The sequence below is a fragment of the Macrotis lagotis genome, chromosome 2, assembly GCF_037893015.1.
Source record: "Macrotis lagotis isolate mMagLag1 chromosome 2, bilby.v1.9.chrom.fasta, whole genome shotgun sequence".
Classification (NCBI taxonomy): domain Eukaryota; kingdom Metazoa; phylum Chordata; class Mammalia; order Peramelemorphia; family Peramelidae; genus Macrotis; species Macrotis lagotis.
This window is the reverse complement of record NC_133659.1, coordinates 205,941,600-205,964,118: the sequence shown is the minus strand read 5'-3', so window position 1 is coordinate 205,964,118 and position 22,519 is coordinate 205,941,600. Positions and strand designations below refer to the sequence as shown.

The following is a 22,519-nucleotide window of genomic DNA, read 5'->3' as shown; positions in this document are numbered from 1 at the left end:
TCCCATTGTACAGATAATCCTGAGTGAGGTGGGGGTGGGGTTCCATACACCCCAAATTAAAAATTTCTAATGTTGTGCAATACAGGCTAAGAAAGTGTTCTTCCTCCAGGGTGATCCCTGCCTTGCATACCTCTGGCATCTGTCCTCCTAACCTGAATGACACCCACTTATACTCTTCTGTTCTTCCTTCTCTATCCCCAGGTTTCAGGCACCACAATGAAAATGAAGGTGAATCTGGAGCAGCACCTGGCAAGACTCAGTGAGATCTTTGCCACTCGAGGTGACTATATACAGACATTGAAGTTCGTGCAGCAGATGTCCGGCAACATTATCCTGCAGCTCTCTGGCCTGCCTGTGTGGAGGGATGTTAGCATGAAGCTGACAGAGGTGGCCAACAAGACCATCTATGTAGAATATTACAGGTGAGAAAGAAGTTGTGGGCAAACTGTAGGCAGATATCCAGAAAATGTAATAAGCGAATGATTGTGGGCAGCTAATGTGATACAGTGGATAGAGCATCAGCCCTAGAGTCAGGAGGGCCTGAGTTCAAATTTGACCTCAGATAGTAGCTACATGACTGTGGACGAGTCACCTTGATTGCAGGGGGCGGGGAGAATAAGAATAAGTAAATGATGGGGCAGCTAGGTGGCGCAGTGGATAAAGCCCTGGCCCTGTAGTCAGGAGTACCTGGGTTCAAATCTGGTCTCAGACACTTAATAATTACCTAGCTGTGTGGCCTTGGGCAAGCCACTTAACCCTGTTTGCCTTGCAAAAACCTTTAAACAAAAAAAGAATAAGCAAATGGTTGTCAATGGCAGGTAATTTGGGTGCTTCTTAGAAGGGTATAAACAAGCTTCCTGCTCTTAAGGAAAAGTTGCAAAAGTCTAAGGTGAATGTAGGGATAAAATGAATGAAATGAATTTAACAAGCATTTGCCCTGTTTGCATAAATTTACAGCAAGTACAATGTTGAACAATTGTGCTATTAGGCAGAGTAGGATAACTAAGATATGGGAGGAGGGATGTGCTGATAAACAATGGAACCTCCTCCTCCTCACCCCCACCAGATGTATCTGACTTTTAAAGTTTATTATAACATTTTTCTCTATCTTTTAAGTCTAGACAGCTAAGGAAACAATAAAGCAAGTCTGCTCACACTGAAAATTTAACATTTCCGATTTTGGGCTGGCTTTAGCACACCCCTGACCCCTCCTTTCTCTCCACTCACATAAACACCACCCTACTTTAGACATCTCCTCACCTGGATTATTTCAACTCTGGATGAGTTTCCTTGCCTCCAGGCATTCCCCTTACCAAGTTATATGCCCAACTTCAGGGAAGGCTACATACAATATTTGAAATTTGAACCGGACCATGAATAATGAGTAGAATTTCAGCAGGTAAGAGATACTTGGAGCCTATAGAATAACACTGTGGCTTTAGTACAGGGATTGACTATAATAAAAGAAAAAAGTAGGGTGAGAGCCAAATGTGGAGGGTTTTGAATGTCAGGCTAGAGTTTGATCCCAGGCTAAAAAATATTCAATGGCACCTCGTTGCCTAGTGAATAATCAGTGCTGTTCTAGAAAGGTTAATCTGTAACATTGGATAGGATGAAATGTTGAATGAATACACAAATAGGATTAAGTATTTATATGCAGGACATAGGATTGAGAAGGCCTTTGGGGTCAATGTTCCAATATAGTCTTGGGGAGGGATTGCTGGCAGGCACAAAGTAACTGGAGGAGGTGGCAGATTCACCATCTAGACTGAGGTAACCTTAACTATGATTGCCAAGTATCCAATCCCAGAGACTCTTAGGCACGCTTCTGTCATAATCCTGCTTTATAAAACTCTTGATTTCTAACCTTCTTTCTTTTCCTTTCCTTTCCTTTCCTTTCCCCCTCCCTCCATCTTGATCTCATTTACCTTCCTGCAGGTTGATTCACAAAAGCCTTTGATGCTTAAAATATCTCACAGGCCTTATAAACACCTTCTAGTGTCCAAACTCAACCCTGTGTAACTAACAGGAAGATGCTTACTCTGATGCTGAGATGAGTGAGGTTAATCTGACATTTTTACAACTTGACATGCTTCATGATCTGAAAATCTGATAGAATGTAAACTCTTTGAGGGCAAGGTGTGTTTTTTCCATTTAATCTTTTTTATGTAGCACCTACACCTACTACTGTTTATTGAGTTGGATTGAACAGAATTGAAAGAAATTATTTTTGTCCTTGGGAAGCTCCCAGTGTAGCAGGAAGGCAGGATACATGTTAAGAACATGTGTAACAAAATTAAGTAAACAAGGACATATCTAGTAAGAACTGTGCAGATACTTTCTCCTCTCTCCTTCCAGGGCTTGAAAGCTCTCCAGCCTAATGGTCTGAAAGCATTTACCAATAATGTTTCAAGGTTAACCCCAATTTTCTGGTTTGGCTTCTCCCAGCTACTCTGACCCCTACATTTTTCCCATTAACACACCCAATGTATCCCAGGCAGAAAGAAACCACTTCACTAAGAGTGAGTTCAATCAATCAACAAGCATTTTAAAATAGTAATGTTATTGATATTCCTCTCCCCACCCCCATATATAAACCTTTTCCTTCCTAGAGAACCATCTCATGTATCAGAGATTACAAAGGTTGGAGGGAGGAAAGAAAGAAGCAAAACTCAGCAAAGCCAGTCAAAATAGCAAAAGAATTCTAATCTTACAGTCATTGTTTCACACCTGTCATCTCTCATCTCCAAAAAGAAGTGTTTGTGTATCTCTATATCTTCTTTTAGTTTTGTTTGATTTTTTTTAATTAAAAGAATTTTTTTGGTGATAGCTATTCTTTCCATTCACATAGTAGGCAACATAATAAATTCCTGTCCTGACTCTGCTGACCTCACTTTGCATTAATTTATATAAATTATTCCATGCTTCTTAATATTCACTAACAATCATTTATTAAGCATCTCCCTAGTGCTATGATAAGTGCCATATATATATATATATATATATATATATATATATATATATATATATATATATATGCACAGAGAGAGAGAGAGAGAGAGAGAGAGAGAGAGAGAGATGAAACTGTCCCTGCCCTCATAGAGCTTACATTCAGTGGGAAAATAACCTTTTCTTGGGAGCAGGTTAGCCGCTCCATCTGCAGTGTGTGGAGTGATTGCCCCCTTTTTGCTGGCTGTTAGCCCATTTTTCGTATTCATTCTTAACCCCATCCTCTAATGTAATGAAAAAGGATATTCTTATTTACAAGCACTAAAATTGCAATATTTCCTTCATTAGCTATGAAACTTCACCCTGTGGTTTCTGTTTCTCTGTCTCTCTTCTCATCTTTTTTTCTCCTCTCTTCTCTCTCTGTCCCTCCTTTCTCTCTCTCTTCTCACTCCTCTTTCCTTTCTCTTTTTTTCTCCCTTTTTCTTTCTTTCTTCTCTCTGTCCCTCCCATTCCTCCCTCCTCTCTCTCTTTCTTCTCTGTCTCTTTCTCTCTTTGTTTCTGTCTCTTTTTCTCTCTCTCTTTCTATGGGTATTGGCTATACTCCTTATTATCAGTTTAACAAATAAGATATACAAAAGATTTGCAGTGTATCAGTTGTAAGAAACATCACAATCAAAGTCACCTTTAACTAATGCTACAACTACTAATTTGTGCTTAATTCTGAAAACACAAGTCCATTCAGTCCTTTCAGAATAGTCTCTTTTCAAAAATTCTCTCCTTGGGTTAAGTGCAGTTCTTTCATCCTTTCCTTCTGTCCTCTCATCACCTGTCACAATTAGCAGTCTCTCCAGAGCATCAGTCAAGCACTCTGTCCCCTCACAGACTCTTCATAAAATGACATCCAAACTGTTGACAGATGAATGACAATTAAGCAGCCATTCCAAGGTTCTGTTTCTTCTCAAAGATGCAGTAACAGTATATATAGTCCTTTGAACTATACTTTGGGAGATTTTAGTGTTAAACTTTTCCTCACTGTCAAAATTTGCAGTCCCCAAAAATGATTTAGAGATACATCAAATCCTCATTAATATTCTATGTAATACACACATCATAATTCAAAACAATACTTGTGAAGTGGCAAGCACTTAGGACAGAGTTTGGCACATAGTAGGTGCTTAATAAATATTGATTGATGTAAATAAAGAGAAAAAATGATAAATGCTAACCATTGCAATCATAATAACATCTGAATATAACAACAATCTCATACACTTAATAGCTGTGTGACCCCAAATAAGTCACTTAATCCTGTTTGCCTCCATTTTTTTCATCTGTAAAATGAGCTACTGAAGGAAATAGCAAAACCACTCAAGTATCTCTACCAAGAAATACCCAAATGGGGTCATAAAGAGTGATACACAATTGAACAATAGTAACAATACATTCATAACATTGCATTTACATGCTTAAAAACCCTAGCAGTATTTGTAATTCAGGAGTGAATCACCTCTAGCTTAGGGGGTAGCCATTTCTCCCACAATATCATAACTTATTTTATTGACAGATTAATTTCTGTACTGATTCTTTTGGGAACTGTTTACCTTTCTACATCTGTCCCTAAGGTGATTGCTGTTAGAGGCACACTACCAGTATTTCTAAACTCTAACTTATCTGTCAGGAACTCTAGCACAGAGATTCTAAACTCTGTGTCTAGGTTCAGTTCTCTCCACCTATCTGAACTGGGATCCCTCTCAGTCCTAGAGAGAGTTATTTAGTTTCTCTAGCCTCTGATTACTTTAAGCAGGACCTTTTTCAGGAATTCCCTGTGTTGACTGAAATGAAAGCCACTTTGTTATTCTTAAACTGCTGTTTTAAAGTAATAGTTTTCTTTTTAAAATTTATTTTGTATCAAATTGTAGAAATCAACTGTAGCTAACTGTGTACATCTAAAATAGGAAAATTATGATTTTAATGTATATTCACAGACACAGTCTGGTACATAATAAGTACTTAATAAGCATTTATTGATTGCTTGATGGAGTGATTCAGACCATCTCTACCTTGCTTTCCAGTTTCTTCAGTTGAGATGCTTCATTTTCTGTCTTTCTATGTGTTTTTCAAGGTTCATTTACATTCTGTAACAGCAGCACTTTTCAGTAAAATGCTGTCATTCTGCTTATAAACCTGATAAGAATCTCAAATGTCATGTTATTGCTTGTTGCTCAATACTTGGTCCTTGGAATCCACTTCATCCAAACCAAAAACATTTTATTCTCAGGTGCTTTTGGCAAATATATAGCCACATGATTTACAGTTTCGCAGGATGCTTCTATGATTATGTCTTCTTTACTTTAAAAAATATTATTCTGAACTTAATCAGAAAAGAGCATCTCTGTACATACAGAATACAAAGGATTTTCTCTGAAACAATAAATTTCATAACACTTGCTGTTTTTTAAAAAAAAGGCATATAATAAATTCTCCATATTATTTTCAAAACTTTCCTTTCTTCTGAATTCCTTTTTGTTCTCTTTTGTGCACTTTCAAAAGTTTTTCAATGGCTCTTTTTTGAGGCATTATTATTAATAAGTGCTATCTTTCCCCATTAACCAAGAAAAAGAACAAAAAACAAACAAAAATGGGTTAACAAATAAACATAGTCGAGTAATATGAATCCATATAATGGTCATGTTCAAAAATGTATGTCTTTCTCTGAACCTTATGTCCATTAACTCTATTGGGGTCAGTATCATACTTCATCATAGGTCCCCTGGACGGATGTACAGTTATTGCATTGATAAGATTTCTTAAGTTTTTGAAAGTTGTTATTTTTCTTTGCTGTTTTCCTCACGTAAATTATTCTCTTGATTTTGACCACTTCATTCTGCATTAGTTCGTACTACCCAGGATTCTCCTAGATTGTCTCTTATATTATTTCAAATGATATATTCCATTATATTTATATACCCCAGTTTGTTCAGCCATTCTCTAGGTATCTAAGAGATAATCTAAGGTGCCTTCTTTAATTGTGGTTCTTTACTTTCATTCCTCTTCTCTCCTTTATTACCCCCTTCCTTTCTTTGGGAGTAATGTTTATGCTTGCAGTTATTTCCTCCCCAGTATTATCTTCTTGCTTAACCCCTTGACTTTAATATATTTATATATTAAATTCTCTATGTGTGTTCATTTCTCCTTTGTCCATCTCAGATAAGGGATCTCTGATTTCATCTATTTTTCCCAAATGACTTTTGATTTATTAATGCAATAACAAATATGGTAAAACTTGTCTGGCTATTGTACCTTTTGAAGCCTTATAAGTGGTGTCAAACAGTGATGAGAATAATATGCTGTACATAGTCAAGTCTTATTGTCATAAATGTACATTTGTTGTTTTATCAGTCATGTTCATCTCTTCGTTACCTGATTTGGGGTTTTCTTGGCAAAGATTCTGGAGTGATTTGCCATTTCCTCCTCCAAATGAGGAAACTGAGACAAGCAAGATTATGTAACTTGCTCAGGGTCACACAGCTAATAAATGTCTAAGGCCAGATTTGAATTCAGGAAAATGAGCTGAGACAGTATTTACAAGGTAAAAACACTTGATTGACACTTGTGTGACTTGTTCATTCACATTCATATTAGTTTTCTATATTGATTGAGCAATATTTGTGAAAGATACTGGAATAGGAGCAAAAATTCTTGTGGGGGTATTTTTAAGCTAGCTAATAATGGATTTTGTTTTTCATACTTTCTGTGGATAACTAGAATGATTTTTTTGCAAATCTCTAAAATATATGCTTTTTTCTGGTCCCCTTTTTCATGTTCAGGAACATTTATTTGAAAAGTTCCTTTTTACCTTCTAAATTTCTTTTCATTTTTTCTCAACTCCATAACAACTTCTAATTAATTGAATGTAGACATACAGAGGATCTTCAGTGGTAAAGCTTGCCATTGTTAAAAATCATCTTTGGGGGCGGCTAGGTGGCGAAGTGGATAGAGCACCGGCCCTGGAGTCAGGAGTACCTGAGTTCAAATCCGGCTTCAGACACTTAATAATTACCTAGCTGTGTGGCCTTGGGCAAGCCACTTAACCCCATTTGACTTGAAAAAAAATCATCTTCATATTCTGGAGAAGGAAAATGAATTGTGAGTTTTCTGCTCAAAATTTTGCATGTCAGGCAGCTAGGTGGTACAGTGGATAGAGCACTGACTCTGGATTCAGGAGGACCTGAGTTCAAGTACAGGCTTGGACACTGAATAATTACCTAGCTGTGTGACCTTGGGCAAGAACTTCACTTAACCCCATTTTCTTGTAAAAAAAAATTAAAAAAAAATTTAGCTTGTCTTTGAATTTCTGAATTTGAGCTGCAAGATACCAAATGTCTCTTGAATATCTTCCTGCTAGCTAAACTTGCAGGTTGCTGAGGCAAGGGCTTCTAGATGGGAGGCTCTCTGCAAAGCTCTCAAGCAAGTGGGAGGGCATGGCTCATAAAAAGGGGCAAATGGATGACCACCATGGCTCAGAATAATTGTTCCCAAGGGTGGTAGCTGCAGTGTAGCCCACAACAAAATGGGCATGGGAGGCATTGCTGCTATTTACCTCACTTTTCCACTCCTGATTATGCTTCAATGATGTTCTTTTATCAAGTTGTGATGAAACTTATGATGTAGTCGTTCTTCATTGTTTTCAGGGTCCAGGATACACTCTGTCGTATCTCCTATAACATCTCCTATTAATGATTCTTTGGAATTTAACTTCTCATATACCAACTTTTCTTTCTTCTTTGGCATTTATTCATCACATATGGGTTCATCCAGGTCAAGGAACAAAAGAATGAAATGAAAAAGGAGGGAAGGAAGCAAAAGCTGCTTCTTTATTTGTTTTATGTTGGTGATGATTTTGCATCCTCTTTTCTGGTCTTTTGCTTTCATAAATAAGGCAATTTTGTCTATGGTTCCTTCCCTCTTATATCAAGTTCACCATAGATTTTTGTCTTTAATTCAGCATAATTCTTTCTCTAGCCCATACATGAGAGGATGCTATGGGAATAGGTGATGTTGAGTCTTACCAAAGCAATCACTGATGTGCATTCCATTCCACAAATTATATCCATTAATTTTTCAACAGTGGTTTAACCTGATAGAGATCAGTGTCAACTGCATGTCATTTTATTGTTGGGTTCTGTATCAAATCACTGCATGTTTGTTCCACTCAAATCTCATCTGCTTCCTCAAACTCTCTTGCTCCACTCTGTAGTTTTCTCTTTAGTCTCATTCACACAAATCAAAGTCAATGACTTCTTGTCATGGCATCTTACCAATATCAAATCATATTTCTAGTTTTTTCCATGCCAGAGATCAGGCTGGGTATCTTTTAGCACTGTGAAAATCTAAGAGTGGACCCTTTGAAGCATTCCATTAAGTTGCTCACCTTTTTTAACTCGAATATCTGCCAATTCCAAAGTGACTGTCACCTTGTTGATAAAGATTCCTGAGTTTGTTCCCAAGAAGGATATGGTATTTTCCTTGGAAAATTTCCTAACATTATCCTGAGTTATACTTTTGCAATTATATGTCTAATTTCAGTCTGGCCTGTTGTCATTGTTCAATTCACATGATCTAAGTAACCCACAGGTAAGTCTCTCTTTGAACTTTTGGTCCTAAATAACTTTAGTTTGATTTAAGAATTCCCTTCAGTCTCCTTGCTTTCAGATCCCTTTTCTCATCAAAGACTTTGTTTACCCAACCATTTCTTCTCTCTCAGTGAGGCATTTGGAAATTTGTAAAACCAATTCCTAAGTTTACTCTCCTTAATATTGTATCTGGTATTTTTGCATGATCCAGTCAATCAGGAAATTTGGAGTACTACCTGAATGGTCTCCCCAGCCCAGACTTTGTTCTGAAATTACCTTGTAATCCCCTAATTCTTTGACTTTTCTATTTCACTGTTTTTGCATTTCTTATTTTTATTCTCTAGGTTCAGTCCTAAATTAGGAGATACCTATGACTTTACAGTACAAAAATATTAAAATGCTTACTAAACATATCAACCTCAATTTTTTAAAATTAGTGGTAATATGGAATTGTACATTAATACTGATAGCATTTATATAATGCTTTAATATTTCCACATTAGTTATTGAAAATGAAATGAGCAGAATCAAAAGAACATTGCATAAAGTGGTAACAATATTGTTTTAAGAATGGCTGAAAAAATTACTTTGCACAAATAAGTCATTTTTAGTTTACAAATACCCAGAACTATAAAGGACATATGAAGAAAGATGTTATCTGTATCTAGAGAAAGAACTAATTAAAAAAAAGTATGTATTGAATAATATGTGTGTGTGTGTGTGTGTGTGTGTGTGTGTCTGTGTATATGTTTAATAGTAGCCATCTCTAGGGTGGGAGGAGGAAAAGATGTACCTGAGACTTTATTATAGATTTGAAAGTAATAACAAGTTGTAGTAAAGAATTTGCAGTTTCATGTATAATTGGGGGGGGTAAATAGGCTTATATATGCATATACATTCTATATATATAAAGGTTTTATATATATATATATATATTGTGTGTGTGTGTGTGTATGAGTTTCAATTTAGACAGGAAGTGAATTAAGTATGGGGTTATATTAGGATTAGACAAGGTCTGTTGCTGGAGGCTAGAAGAGAAGTAATAGATGAGGTATCCCATCATTGTTCAGGCCTGTTCATTTGGGTTAGTAATGGAAAAGGCTCTTCTTCAGGGTAGTCATCTCTATAACCCAGTTCTGATAGATTGGACGAACCCTGCTGTTTCAGCAATAAAGAAGGTCGCAGACAAGGTAGGGGTTGCAGTATAATCAGAAATAGGGCCAAGGGCGGCTAGGTGGCATAGTGGATAGAGCACTGGCCCTGGAGTCAGGAGTGCCTGGGTTCAAATCCGGTCTCAGACACTTAATAATAACCTAGCTGTGTGGCCTTAGGCAAGCCACTTAACCCATTTGCCTTAAAAAAATCTAAAAAGAAAAAAAAGAAAAAAGAAATAGGGCCAAGATAGAAGAAGTGCAGACAAAATGGAGTTTCTTTAATTTTCTCATCTATTCACAGTTTGTAAATTCTAAATAAATTAACTTCTCTCTAACTCAGTTTCCGCCTCTAAAATAGCTATACTAATAACTATATACTATTATAGAAGGTTGTTGTAAAGAAAGATTTTTATAAAACCATAAGTATAGAAACTGACTTTTTTTTATCAGAAGAGATAGTGGAGGGAGAAGCACAGAGGGGAAGAATGGAAAGAAAGTAGGTATTGTATAGTTAAAAGAATTCTTTTCAGGAGATGACCTCCAAGGAGGTAAGAACCTAACCTATACCTTTAGTCCCAGGAATAAGTCACTGAGGAAATGGGCCATAAACACTTATGTAATATTTAGTCTCTTCATCTCATTTATCCCTTATCCTGACTGATCCATACATACTTGACATAAGCAGTACATGGTTTGCAACTATGGGTAGTTTCAGAGTCTATCCACTGTGCCCCTTTCTGTTTCTCTGAGTCACCTATAATTTTGATCTGGTTGTTGGTTTTATCTTGGAGTTATTTAATGTGGGACCTTTTTTTTAGATTTTTCAAAGCAATGGGGTTAAGTGGCTTGCCCAAGGCCACACAGCTAGGTAATTACTAAGTGTCTGAGACCGGATTTGAACCCAGGCACTCCTGACTCCAAGGCCAGTGCTCTATCCACTGTGCCACCTAGCCACCCCTATGTGGGACCTTTGATCAGAAACACAACCCTCAAATGTAACTTTCTATAAGGAAAGCAGAATTTATTTTACAATGTCAACTCCAAGAAATCATTGTACCTAAAAGCAAGGGCTGCTCATAATCATTTAGCTCTTCTGTATATCCAAGGTACCTTAGGGAGCATGGTGAAAGTCAGACCCATCCTTTAGGAAAACCCTGTTGTCCAACTTCCCTCTTAGATTGCCCAAAGAGGGGCTAGGCTTCCTATTCCAACAAAACTTTGAAATTCACAATAGACTGAAAAATGATCAGAAAAAGTTACATTCTCAGTGGAGTTGAGGATGGATTAGAGTGGGTAGAGATTTCAGATAGAGGCAATTGTAGTAGTTTGGGTAAGAAGTGATGAGGTCCCAAGTGGTTGTATGAGTGGAGAGAAAAAATGAATCAGGAGAGAGAGATACAGTGGAGGGATTGGACATGGTGGCGTGACACAGGTGACTAGGACAGTGAGACTAGAACTTGGGTGACTGAAGGAGGATGGTGTTGTGATTGGAATAAGAGAAGTTTAGAAGAGGGAAAGATTTAGGGGGAAATTAATGATTTTAGTTTGCTGAGTGTTAGTGAGTTGTTTGCCTGTGACTCAGAGAGATTAACCTCGATGATACAGCTATTAAATGGCTAAGGTGGGATTTGAACCCAAATGTTCCTGATTTGAAAAACATGGCTCTGTCCATTCACATCTCTATGTTCTCACTCTCTCTCTCTCTCTCTCTCTCGCTTTATAAAGGGAATAAAATGTTGAGATGGTTTTAGATTTTGAAAAAAGTAGTGGAACATTGATGTTAGGAAAATATTCAAATGTAAAGTCTTGTAAAATGAGTTAGATGTATTTTAACATGAAAAACTGAAAACACATCAATCTCTTAGGGCGGGAAGGGGAAAAAACCTCAAGAGATTTTAAATTTGAAGTGTGAAAAGCAACATTGAATACACAAGTAGTACAAGTAGCAGAGAGAGCACAACACTTCTCAGTATGGATCCCCCCAGGCATTTCTCAAAACTCAAGGAGGAGGGGAGGAAGTATCTATGAAGTCAAAACTAAAAGCCAGAGGCCCAGAGTTTTTTTTCCTAAAACCCAAAAGCTCAGACTTTAAATGCTGTCTCTGTCTCTTATTTACCTATATAACCTTGAGCAACCTCTCTGTTGCTTAGTAGCTGTGTTTTCTTCTTTGGGTTTCAGTTTTTCTAGTTCTGCAAAATGCAGGTGATTCCATGGGTTCCTTGTACCTTTCTATAGTATGTGAAAAGCATTTCAGGAGGAAGAGAAATCTATGGAAAAACAAGGTCTCGTTTGAGAGGTTGGGAGTGCTTCCCTTCTTTGGGAACACCAGAACCTCTTTCCCTGTGAATGTAATAAAGTCTGAACCTTCATTTTGTACTTCCAGAAGATTTTAATTGGGTCTTTAGATGCAACTGTAATGGGGGGCAGTTTCTTCCCTGCCCCTCTGCTTTTGAGGCATCTTTCCAGCCCCAGCCCCAACTCTCTTAATGTCTTTGTAGTGTAAATAAAGCCAAAAACCATTGGCAAGTAAAAGGAATGGAAAAAATATTATTAGACCTTTGGTTCTAGGGGGATAAAAAGATTTGAGTCTTTAGGGACCTGGAAAAATTCCCTCTCTCTTCTTTCTTATCTTTCTCTTCTTCCCTTCTGCCATTCCCTAACTGATAACTAAATTACCCTGGCCTAGGGATCTTAGATGATCTAATTGAATTTCCTCATTTTACAGTTGAAGAAATTAAGATGCAGAAAGATGTTGGAATTGGCCCAAGGTCCTGGCGTGGCAGATCAGAAAAGAATGTCAAATGAGGAACTTCACAATGAGGCAAAAAGTTAGTGATGTGAAAGGTCCAACACAAAAGCCAATTAATTTGTTTAGAATTTTCTTTGACTTGGGATCCTAGGCAGCTAGATGTTACAGTGGATTGAACCCTAGATTTAAGAATCAGGAAGACTTGTGTCCAAATCTGACCATGGACATTTATAATCTGTATGACCCTGTCAAGTCCCTTAATCTCCAAATGCCTCAGTTTCCTCATCTGTAAAATGGGGATAATATTAGCATTTATCCCTCAGGGAATAATAATAGAACCTACCTCACAGTTTGTTAGGATCAAATGAGATATTTATAAAATACTAAGCACAGTGCTTAGTATTTTACAATAGAGATTTCTAAATTTTTTTAAAATTATAAAATTAATGTAAGGTGGTCACTTGTATCTTCATTTCCTTTCAGAAAGCAAAAAGCATCTGGAATCTTTCTAAAAATGAGCTTTGAGTACTTTGGTATGTACATTACTGGACAGACAGAGAGAGGAAGAGATAATAGATGGGCAGACCAGATTCTGTTAAAGACCCAAGAGGAAGGCTAGAACCCAGGACCAGAGCCTGGGTGAAAGTTTTGTGAGATGAGTTAGATGAGTTTGTCAGTGATAAGATTGTGGCCTGGGGCAGGGGGGATAATCATTGCTGGTGAGATAGAGTAGAGCATTAAGTCCTTTTTCTCTCTTTTCTTCTTTCCTTCCCTCCTTCCTTCTTTCTTTCCTTCCCTTCCTTTCTCCTTCCTTCCTTCCATCCCTTTCTTTCTCCTTTCCTTACTTGCTTCCCTTCCTTCTTTCTTCCTTCCCTTTACTTCCATCCATTTCTTTTTCCTTCCATCGCTTTCACTGTTTTTTCCTCTTTCTTCTTCCCTTTTCTTCCTTCCATCCCTTTATCTCTCTCCTTACCCTCTTTTTTCTTCTTTCCTTCAATTCTATTCTGGGTTTCCTGTTATGGAAGGAAAAATCCTTCTAAAGTCCTTCAGAGAGAATTCTTAAGGTATAAACATTCCTATTTGGAGAAAAGTCCAAAAAGTCAGTGTCCCCCTGTAATTGGAATTTTTTCTGACTCAAGAAATGTCCATTTATATTTTAGAGTGATTTTGAAACAAAAGACAGAAAAGTAAAACAATGATACATATATAATTATATATGTAGGTCTTTTTGTTCTCAAGATTACTTTACAAATTTTAAAAATTATTAAGAATGAACGTGCGGCTACATGGTGTAGTGGATAAAGCACCAGCCTTGCAGTCAGGAGTACCTGGGTTCAAATCCGGTCTCAGACACTTAATAATTACCTAGCTGTGTGGCCTTGGGCAAGCCACTTAACCCCATTTGACTTGCAAAAACCTTAAAAAAAAAAAGAATGCAAAGAAGCTTTGGATCACGAGAAAGATAGATATGTAAATATTTTGCAGGGATCATGTGAGATATATAATGTAAATATATCTATCTAGATAGGTATTTACTATGTTATAAATTTAAATATCCTAGTATTATGAAAATAACTTTGACTTCAAGGACTCCCCCTAAAACAGCCTTTGAGATCCCAAAGGGTCTTTGGACCACATTTTGAAAACCTCTGGTATATAGGTTTAGTGTTTTTGATTTGCTTAAATGGTAATGTTAAAAGCTTGTAAACTGTTAGAGAAAATGTGTTCCTGAGACCAGTTACTTTCTCTAAAATCACTACTAAGGATTCCCTTTTCAATCTGGCCAAAAGGTATACAAAAAGACATGTCTCTCAATTGGATTGAACAAGAATACGTTCCCACTTTTAATTTAGGTCACCATGATTAAAACAAACTAAAAATCCTAGTTTCAGGGAATCAAAATTCTTCTTTGGATTTTTTTCCCTACTGGGATTTATTATGTCTTTTGTTAGAAAGATTAATGAAATCTTTGACTTAAACGAGACTATTTCTTAATTTTTAATAGTGCAGCTGAGATCTTAGCTGATATAAAGTACATAAATAATAATTATATAAAATATAGACTTGGAACTATATAATTCCACATTTCCAAGGGGTAAATGAGGTAGAAGTTCAGGGACGTTACCTCCCAACCAGGGTGAGAGATAGTTGTCCTTATTCACTGTAAGCACAGATTGCAATATCCCCCCATTCCAGTACATCCTGCAAGAAGTTGCACAAATACACAAGACAGTGTCACAAGTAGCTGTCCTCTCAGTTTCTGGCCTTCTTTAGTGGAGTGTGCCTTCCTCTGACCCTGCCCATTGTAGGTCATAGAATCATCAGTTTTAAAGTCTGAGGGACCTTAAAGGTCATCTAATATAACACAAAGCTCACCCTTAGGTTCATAATAAGGAACCTGAGCTCTAAAGGCAAAGTAACTTACCCAAAGTTAAACAGACAATAAATAAGGCAAGGCAAGATTTGAAACCAGATTCCCTCACTCTTAATCCAACCCCCTTCCTGCTCTCTAACATGCTTACTTTTCTAGAACCCAGATCAAGATAAATGAAAAAGCCAAGTCATCCTTCATGCAGACTTTCATGGTCACTTTTCCTCCTCTTTCTAAGACAAACAAATAACTGAACAATCTTCTCTTCTTTAGATCAGTGTCTTAAATATGTTACTTAAGTCCATCAGCCAATGGACTCCCACTTTGTTCCCAAGTTTTTGCTGCACAAAAAGTGCTGTTAGCAGTATTTTGGAATATATGGGACATTTCTGTCCTTAAGCTCTGTATTGGGATCACCAGATCAAAGAATAGAAATGGTTCAGTGACATTGAGCACAAAATTCCAAATCACATTTCAGAATATTTGACTCATATACAACTCCTCCAAGAGAATATTAGTGTGCTTGTATTATATTGCTCTCTTTCATCATCTTTTGCCAATTTGATGGATGTGAGATGAAACTTGAATATTATTTAAATTTTTATTTCATGTTGGAACATTTTTTTCTTATAGATATTGGTAATTTACCTTTATTCTATCGTTATCCTCACTCTGTCTAGAGAAATCAAAGAAGATCTCAGTACATTGGATAAGGTGATTAAAATGGGTTGTGATATGTATCACTAAAGCAAATATCCAAATTGATGAAATCCAAGATACATTTTAGTGAAATCTAGTTGACCCTCTCTATTTTTTGTGACTTCCTCTCTTTAGTTATGAATTTTTTAGAACAACATATAGCAGGTGCTTAGTAAACATTTATTGACTGAATTCTTCCTGTAACCATAGACCTGAAAGATACCTCCTACTCCCTAATTGTTTTATATTTTGATAACATAACCATTTAGTTTATTATATTTTCTCTAGATTTTGATGTTCTGCTCAGGAGGGGCTCAAATTTAGCCTGTGGTGCAGAGGTTCCCAGACTTTCTCAGTTTATAGCACTCTTAGGGTCTCAGTAATTTTTTTCAAGGCATTTCTAGACTGAAAGAAATAACCTAACAATTTTGTTTACAGTGAGATCAGAATTTTAAATCTCCTACAGAGTCCCCATGATTTTGCTATAGTACAAGAGCATTGGGACCCACGATTTAAGAACAGCTACCATAGAGATAAGCTTAATTCATCTTTGAGACCAAATGACCAAGTCAGGTCACAAACTCTGTACTTTCTTTATCCAAGGAGAAGGTTATTTATAGTTGGAGCTATCTTAATAAAATCTGAGCAAAGACCTCATCCCTCAAATCCCATTCATGGCTTGAATCTACATCTGAGTTCAGAATAACCAGACTTCCCTGTTAAATTATGTACAGGGTATATACAGAAGAAGGAATTCAAGGCTTAGTCCTAGTTCTGCCCTTGAGTAGCTGTGTGACCTATGGCAAGTCACTTCCTTAAAACTAGGCTTTAGTTGACTTTTCTATAAAAGAAAGGAGTTGGAATCTCCTTTCAGGTGAAGAAATCCTGGAAGTAAAGGAGAGAAAGAACCATAATGGAGAATATTTGGATGAAGTATTTTTTTAAATTTATTTTTAATTAAACACAAACAAAATGGGCATTTTCTTATACATGATAGAACAGAAAAAGATTATCAATGAAACTACATATCTGTTATGTATAACTTGGTTTTCTTTTAAAATATGTAATAAGTTCCAAAAGAACCTTGATCGGTGAGAGCATCTAATAATAGGGAATGCCTCAGGGATAAATATAAAGTCTTACAGATATAAAATATCAACATTTTGAGTATACATGAGAGGCAGTGTTGAAGAGCAGTTCTGAGAAAGATCCGAGGGTTTGGGGGTTCTACAAAAATTCAGTATTTGTGATGTTGTAGTCTTCAAAGGTAATAGGAGGCATCAGTCCTAGAAAATGGAAAGTGATGTTCCTATTGAAGTCTGCCCACATTAGACTGCATCTGAAATGCTGTTGTGGGAATTAATGTTTAAGAGGGATATCAATAACCTTTGGATGTTAGGAGGGCTGGGTGGCACAGTAAAAATAGAGTTCTGGGCTGAAGCCACAAAGACTCATCTTGAATTCAAATCTAGTATCAGACACTTTTAGCTATGTGACCTGGGGAAGTTGGCTAAGCCTGTTTGCCTTGATTTCTTCATCTGGAAAATGAGCTGGAGAAGGAAATGCAAACCATGCCAGTAACTGCCCCCGAAACTCATGGGGTCATAGTCATACCCTACTAAAAAATGACTGAACAACAAGACTGTTATACTGAGAATAGGGCAAACAGTATGGTAAAAGACCTTAAAGTCTATGACAGATGAGAATCAATTGAAAGAACTGGAGATGTTTTAGCTTAGAGAAGAAAGACTCAAGAGGAACCTGTGAATTGTCTTCAAGTATTTCCTATGAAAGTGGGGATTAACTTTGTTCCATTTAGTCCCAGAGATCAGAACCAGGATCAGTGGATAGAAGTGGCAAAGAAGCCAATTTGGGCTTGATATCAGGAAAATAAAACAAAATTTTCTAATAATATGAACACTCCAGAAATGACATAGGTGGCTGCTTTAAATAGGTTGAGTTCTTCCTCCTTGGTGGTCTTCAGTAAAGACTGACAAGCACTTCACCAGATTACACTGGACATTCCCTTCAGAGCTGAGTTGGACCAGAAGGTCACTAGAGTCTGTTCTAATTCACAGATTTGGTATTTCTTTTACTAAATGATCTCAAGACTTCCATGTTTTCACATTGGGGAGTTTACTCAAGAGAACAATGAGCACCAACTGCTTCCTTGGATCCAAGATGTGAAGCAGAAATGCATCACAACTCATCCAAGATTTCTGGAGAGCAATTTGGAATTATGCCCAAAGGGCAACAAAAATGTGCATACTCTTTGATCTAGCAATACCACTACTGGGTCTATGCCCTGAAGAGATGATGTAAAAGGGTAAAAACATCACTTGTACAAAAATATTCATAGCATCTCTGTTTGCGGTGGCAAAGAATTGGAAATTAAGTGAATGTCCTTTAATTGGGGAATGGCTTAACAAACTGTGGTATATGTATGTCTTGGAACACTGTTATTCTATTAGAAACCAGGAGGGATGGTAATTCAGGGAAGCCTGGAAGGATTTGCATGAACTGATGCTGAGTGAGATGAGCAGAACCAGAAAAACATTGTACACCCTAACAGCAACATGGGGGATGATGATCAACCTTGATGGACTTGCTCATTCCATCAGTGCACAACCAGGGACAATTTTGGAGTATCTGCAATGGAGAATACCATCTGTATCCAGAGAAAGAATTGTGGAGTTTGAGCAAAGACCAAAGACTATTACCTTCAAATTAGAAAAAAAAAAACTTGTAATTTTGCTATTTCATACTTTATTTTTCTCTCTCATCACATTCAACTGAGATCAATGTATATCATGGAAATAATGTAGAGACTAATAGACTGCCTTATGTGGGGGTAGGGAAGCAAGAATGGGGGGGAAAATTATAAAGCTCAAAATAAATAAAATCTTTCTTAAAAAAAAGTGCATCACACTGAGGCCTGCTTTGGACTTTGGAAAGCCAAAGTGGCCTCTAAGTTCATGGAGACACTTGCTAGTTATTTCCAAAAATTTACTATGAGCTCATAGTTAAATACTACTCCTAAAACACAGAATATTTGTGACTTATCTAATAGAAGGGAATTTGAAAACAACTAGTCTGGGGGTCCACAGACTATGTATTGACCCCCCCACACACATGACTAAACTGAACTAAGGATGGTGTTTTTGATTGTTCAATCATGTCTGAATTTCTATGACCCCATTTAGGATTTTCTTGACAAAAGTATTTTAGTGATTTGCCATTTCCTTCTCCAGTTCATTTTATAGATAAGGAACTGAGGCAAACCAGGTTAAATAATTTGCCCAGGTTCACACAGCTAGTAACAATCTGAGGCCATATTTGTTTTTTTTTTTAATTTAATTTATTTATTTTGAATTTTACAATTTTTCCCCCTAATCTTGCTTCCTCCCCCCCACTGTTTCCATGGTAGACAATGATCTAAGTTGAATGTGATGAGAGAGAAATCATATCCCTAAGGAAAAAAAGTAAAGTATGAGAGAGCAAAATTATATAAGATGTGTGGGTGTGTGCTTTTAAAAAATCTATTTTTTTGACAAAACAAAATTCCCAACATGTTATTTACAGTAGTATTTTTTTAGTTCAGTTCAATTGGAGAGCTGCCTCTCTCCCTCACATATAACCAAACCCAGATACTGTCCAACTTACTCAACCACTTTCCTCCATCTTTCCAAGAAATGACTAACAGGGGCCAGAAACATGACTCTCACTCCCATTGCATAGTACTCAGTGGGAGCCACTCTCCCTCTCACCCTTCCCTTCCCAACAATGTGAATCACTGACCCATATTTAAGTTTAATACTGGTCAAAAATAGTCTTTTACATTCTTAAATTTTTATTATATTCAAAAATGTGAAAAACCACTTTTAGCTCACAGACTGTACAAAGACAGATTTGGTCCTCAGCTATAATTTGTTCACCAACCTATGAACTAATCCAAATGTTTTGCTTTAGGAAGACTGGAAAGAGGAAACTGAGATCAAAGTGGGAAATAATCTACTCAGAATCATACAGCAGAGCCAGGGTTAAAAACCACACTTCAGACCTACTTACCCCAATCCTGGATTCTTTCCACTATACCTTGATGCCTCTTTCAAGTGAGAATTCTTTCCTCCAAGACTAATCTGAAATCATGCTTTGGGCTTTCCCATCCTTAGCATATCCCATTGACTCAAGACATATTGGTTATTTCACATTTTAAAGAAGGAACTGTCTTTACTGAGTGCTTTAAGTATAGATGATAGGATTGATAATGAAAGGGATATTTATCAGAAAGTGCCCTAGACATCCTTAGAAATACAGCTGTCTTGTCAATCTTCTGCTTTTCAGTTGTCTGACTACTATTCACTTTCTCCTTTCCCAGGTGGCTCTCTTACCTCTTACTTTTTATCTTGGACCTGGTTATCTGCCTCATTGCCTGCTTAGGTCTGGCTAAGCACTCCAAATGTCTCCTAGCTACGTGAGTATACTCTGTGACAAATTTCCTTGTCCCTAAGCAAAATCAGAGCTTTTGATGGAGATGTCCTATAAAATAAGGAGGTGGAAATGATAAGATATGTATGATTGTCCCCTCCCTAAGCCAAGCCCTGACCTGCCTGGGAGGATTCATTGATGCTTCCTCCAAACTGCCTGTTTCCTGGTTTGCTCTCCGAGAAGAAATTAAGAGTAGAACATTGGAGCTATCATGAAATTAAGAACCTCAAGTGATGACAGTAACTAACTTTGTACCAGCTCACAAGAATAGAATCAGAATCAATTCTGAGCTAAAAGGAATTTTAGGGGTCCAGCCTTTCATTTTAGGGATGAGGAAAAAAGAGACCCAGAGAGATAAAGGAAATTGTCACCTCTGAAACAGGTGCCAAACAGTCTTTGGCCATGGACAGGTTGATGGTCTTCTTCACAGAGCCCCAAGAGCAGATGAGAGAGCAGGCAAATTGTGCCAAAAGACTGGAATGCTAAGCACCAATAATTTAATTGCAAACTGAACCAGTCTCCTCTTACCCTCCCTTCCGAGGACCCTAGGAGAGGGAGCATATTGGGATCCAACTTAGCAGTCTGATACTAATAGGTCTTACTGAGCCCATTTCTCCCCCAAGTATACCGAGACTCTGGGTCCTGGGTGCTCAGCAAATTCTGTCATTCTTTTGTACAAGAAGGAAATATAATTATCTTTTTCTACTTGTAGTACACTTCAGGATGGTAGGTCCCTTGTAGCCTCCCCAGGCCACTATAGATTTTCCCTGTATCATGGTCACTGTAATTAACCTAAGTTCTAAATTCTAAGAAGCCACAAGAATCACAGGGAAGGAGGCTTCCCTCACCAGTGTGCATTAGAGACAGTAGGGTTCAATACTGAGCTTGGGAACTTGAGTTCCCATCTCCACTCAGCCTCTTACTACGTGATCTTGGGCAAGTCACTCAACCTCTCTGGGCCACAATCTCTTCTAAAAAATGAGGGAGTTAGAATAAAGGGCTTCTAAAGTCCCTGATTCTAAAGGCTGAGTTGGGAAGGGCTTAAGTCTGTGACTAGGCTCACTTAGGATAGGGGAAGCCTTTACTACCTATGTCCATTTCTCTCCTAGGATGCTTTGCTGTGGTTTGCTTACACTCCTCCTCAGTTGGGCCTCACTGGCTGCAGACACAGCAGCTGCAGTGGTGAGTCAAAGGAGGGGAGTGGGTGTGATGGATGTGAGTACATACCTGTGCCTGTGTGTGTGTCTCCATATGTAAAACTGAAGTACAAACTCCTTGCTTCTGGGGTTCTATCTGGATTGGGCTGTGGTATTAGTCTCCCCTGTCTCTGATATAGCATACTAGAATATTAGAGCTGGATGGAAATTGAGAGGTCAACAACTCAAATCTCTCATTTGACAAGAAAGGAAACTGAAGTCTGGAGAAGTTAAATAACTTACCTAGGTTCACCCAGAAAATTATCTGCAGATCCTGCCATGTTATCTACTGGTGATTGCTGGTTAAATTTTGGTGGGTTTTGCTGGGCAGGGTGAGGGGAGGGGGATCTGTGGTAACAGGGGCAACTTGATTCCTGAGACTTAATTGATCCCTTATTAGCTAGGTGAATAGAATGACCCATAGCTGTGTGTTTAAGTGAGCCAAAATGAAGAACACTGAATTAAGTGGATAAATCCCTGCTCTCTGCCCCTTCTTCAACCTTCATTTCTCTAGGCCTTGTTTTACTCATCTATGAAATGAGGAAGTTGGACTAGATGATCGCCCAAGTCCCTTTCAACTCAACCCACTGAGAGGGTAATGTCTTCACTTAACATATATTGGATTTAAGTGAAGCAGAGCTGTGCAAAGTCATCAGCTTCACTCTCTCCTTCTGTATCATCATAGTCCAGTGGCAAGACAAAGAAAAAATGAAGCAAGTGACATTTGATCTTAGCTAAAGGAAGGGTATGAGGGTGATATAAGGTACTTGAAAGAATTGATCTGGCACTGCCACAGCAACTGCAGTTGAGACTCAAAATTCAATAAATCTAGGAAATTTTAAGGGGTGAATTAGTTCAGTGTTTGACCAAATATATATATATATATGTTTTTTTATTTTTGGACCTTATACCCCTCAGGAACACTATCTTTCCCCTCCTGTCCTTCACTAGAGATGGTGAAAGGTAGACTTTGGAGAGGTCCTCTCAACTCCTCCAACATTTAAGGAGTCCTTACTCTCCCCACCCCTTTCTTCTACTTTTCCTGTAGTCTTCTTCCATTGGATTATCCATATACATCCCTTGAGGCCAATTTTTTAAATTGATAATTTCAGGAATGATGTTGTAAATAATCCAAATGGCCTTTGACAGAAAAAGGTTCCCTCCTGTTGGTATAAAGATTTAAAAAGTTGAAATCATCTTTCATTTCTACTTGGTAGAGTCATATAGTACATAGGATACTGAAGCTGTAGTCCAGAAGTTCAAATTCAGATAGTAGGTAT

General features: G+C 37.5%; 1 protein-coding gene across 1 annotated transcript in view; it reads left to right on the top strand.

Annotated features, from left to right (window-relative positions):
• The window catches only part of TTYH2 (tweety family member 2), a 91,276-nt gene that overhangs the window by 47,578 nt on the left and 21,179 nt on the right, over positions 1-22,519 (top strand). Inside the window, exons 4-6 of the mRNA XM_074224648.1 lie at positions 202-422; positions 19,934-20,029; positions 21,153-21,225. Coding sequence (XP_074080749.1) covers positions 202-422; positions 19,934-20,029; positions 21,153-21,225 — 390 coding nt within the window. The remainder of the gene's footprint in view (positions 1-201; positions 423-19,933; positions 20,030-21,152; positions 21,226-22,519) is intronic.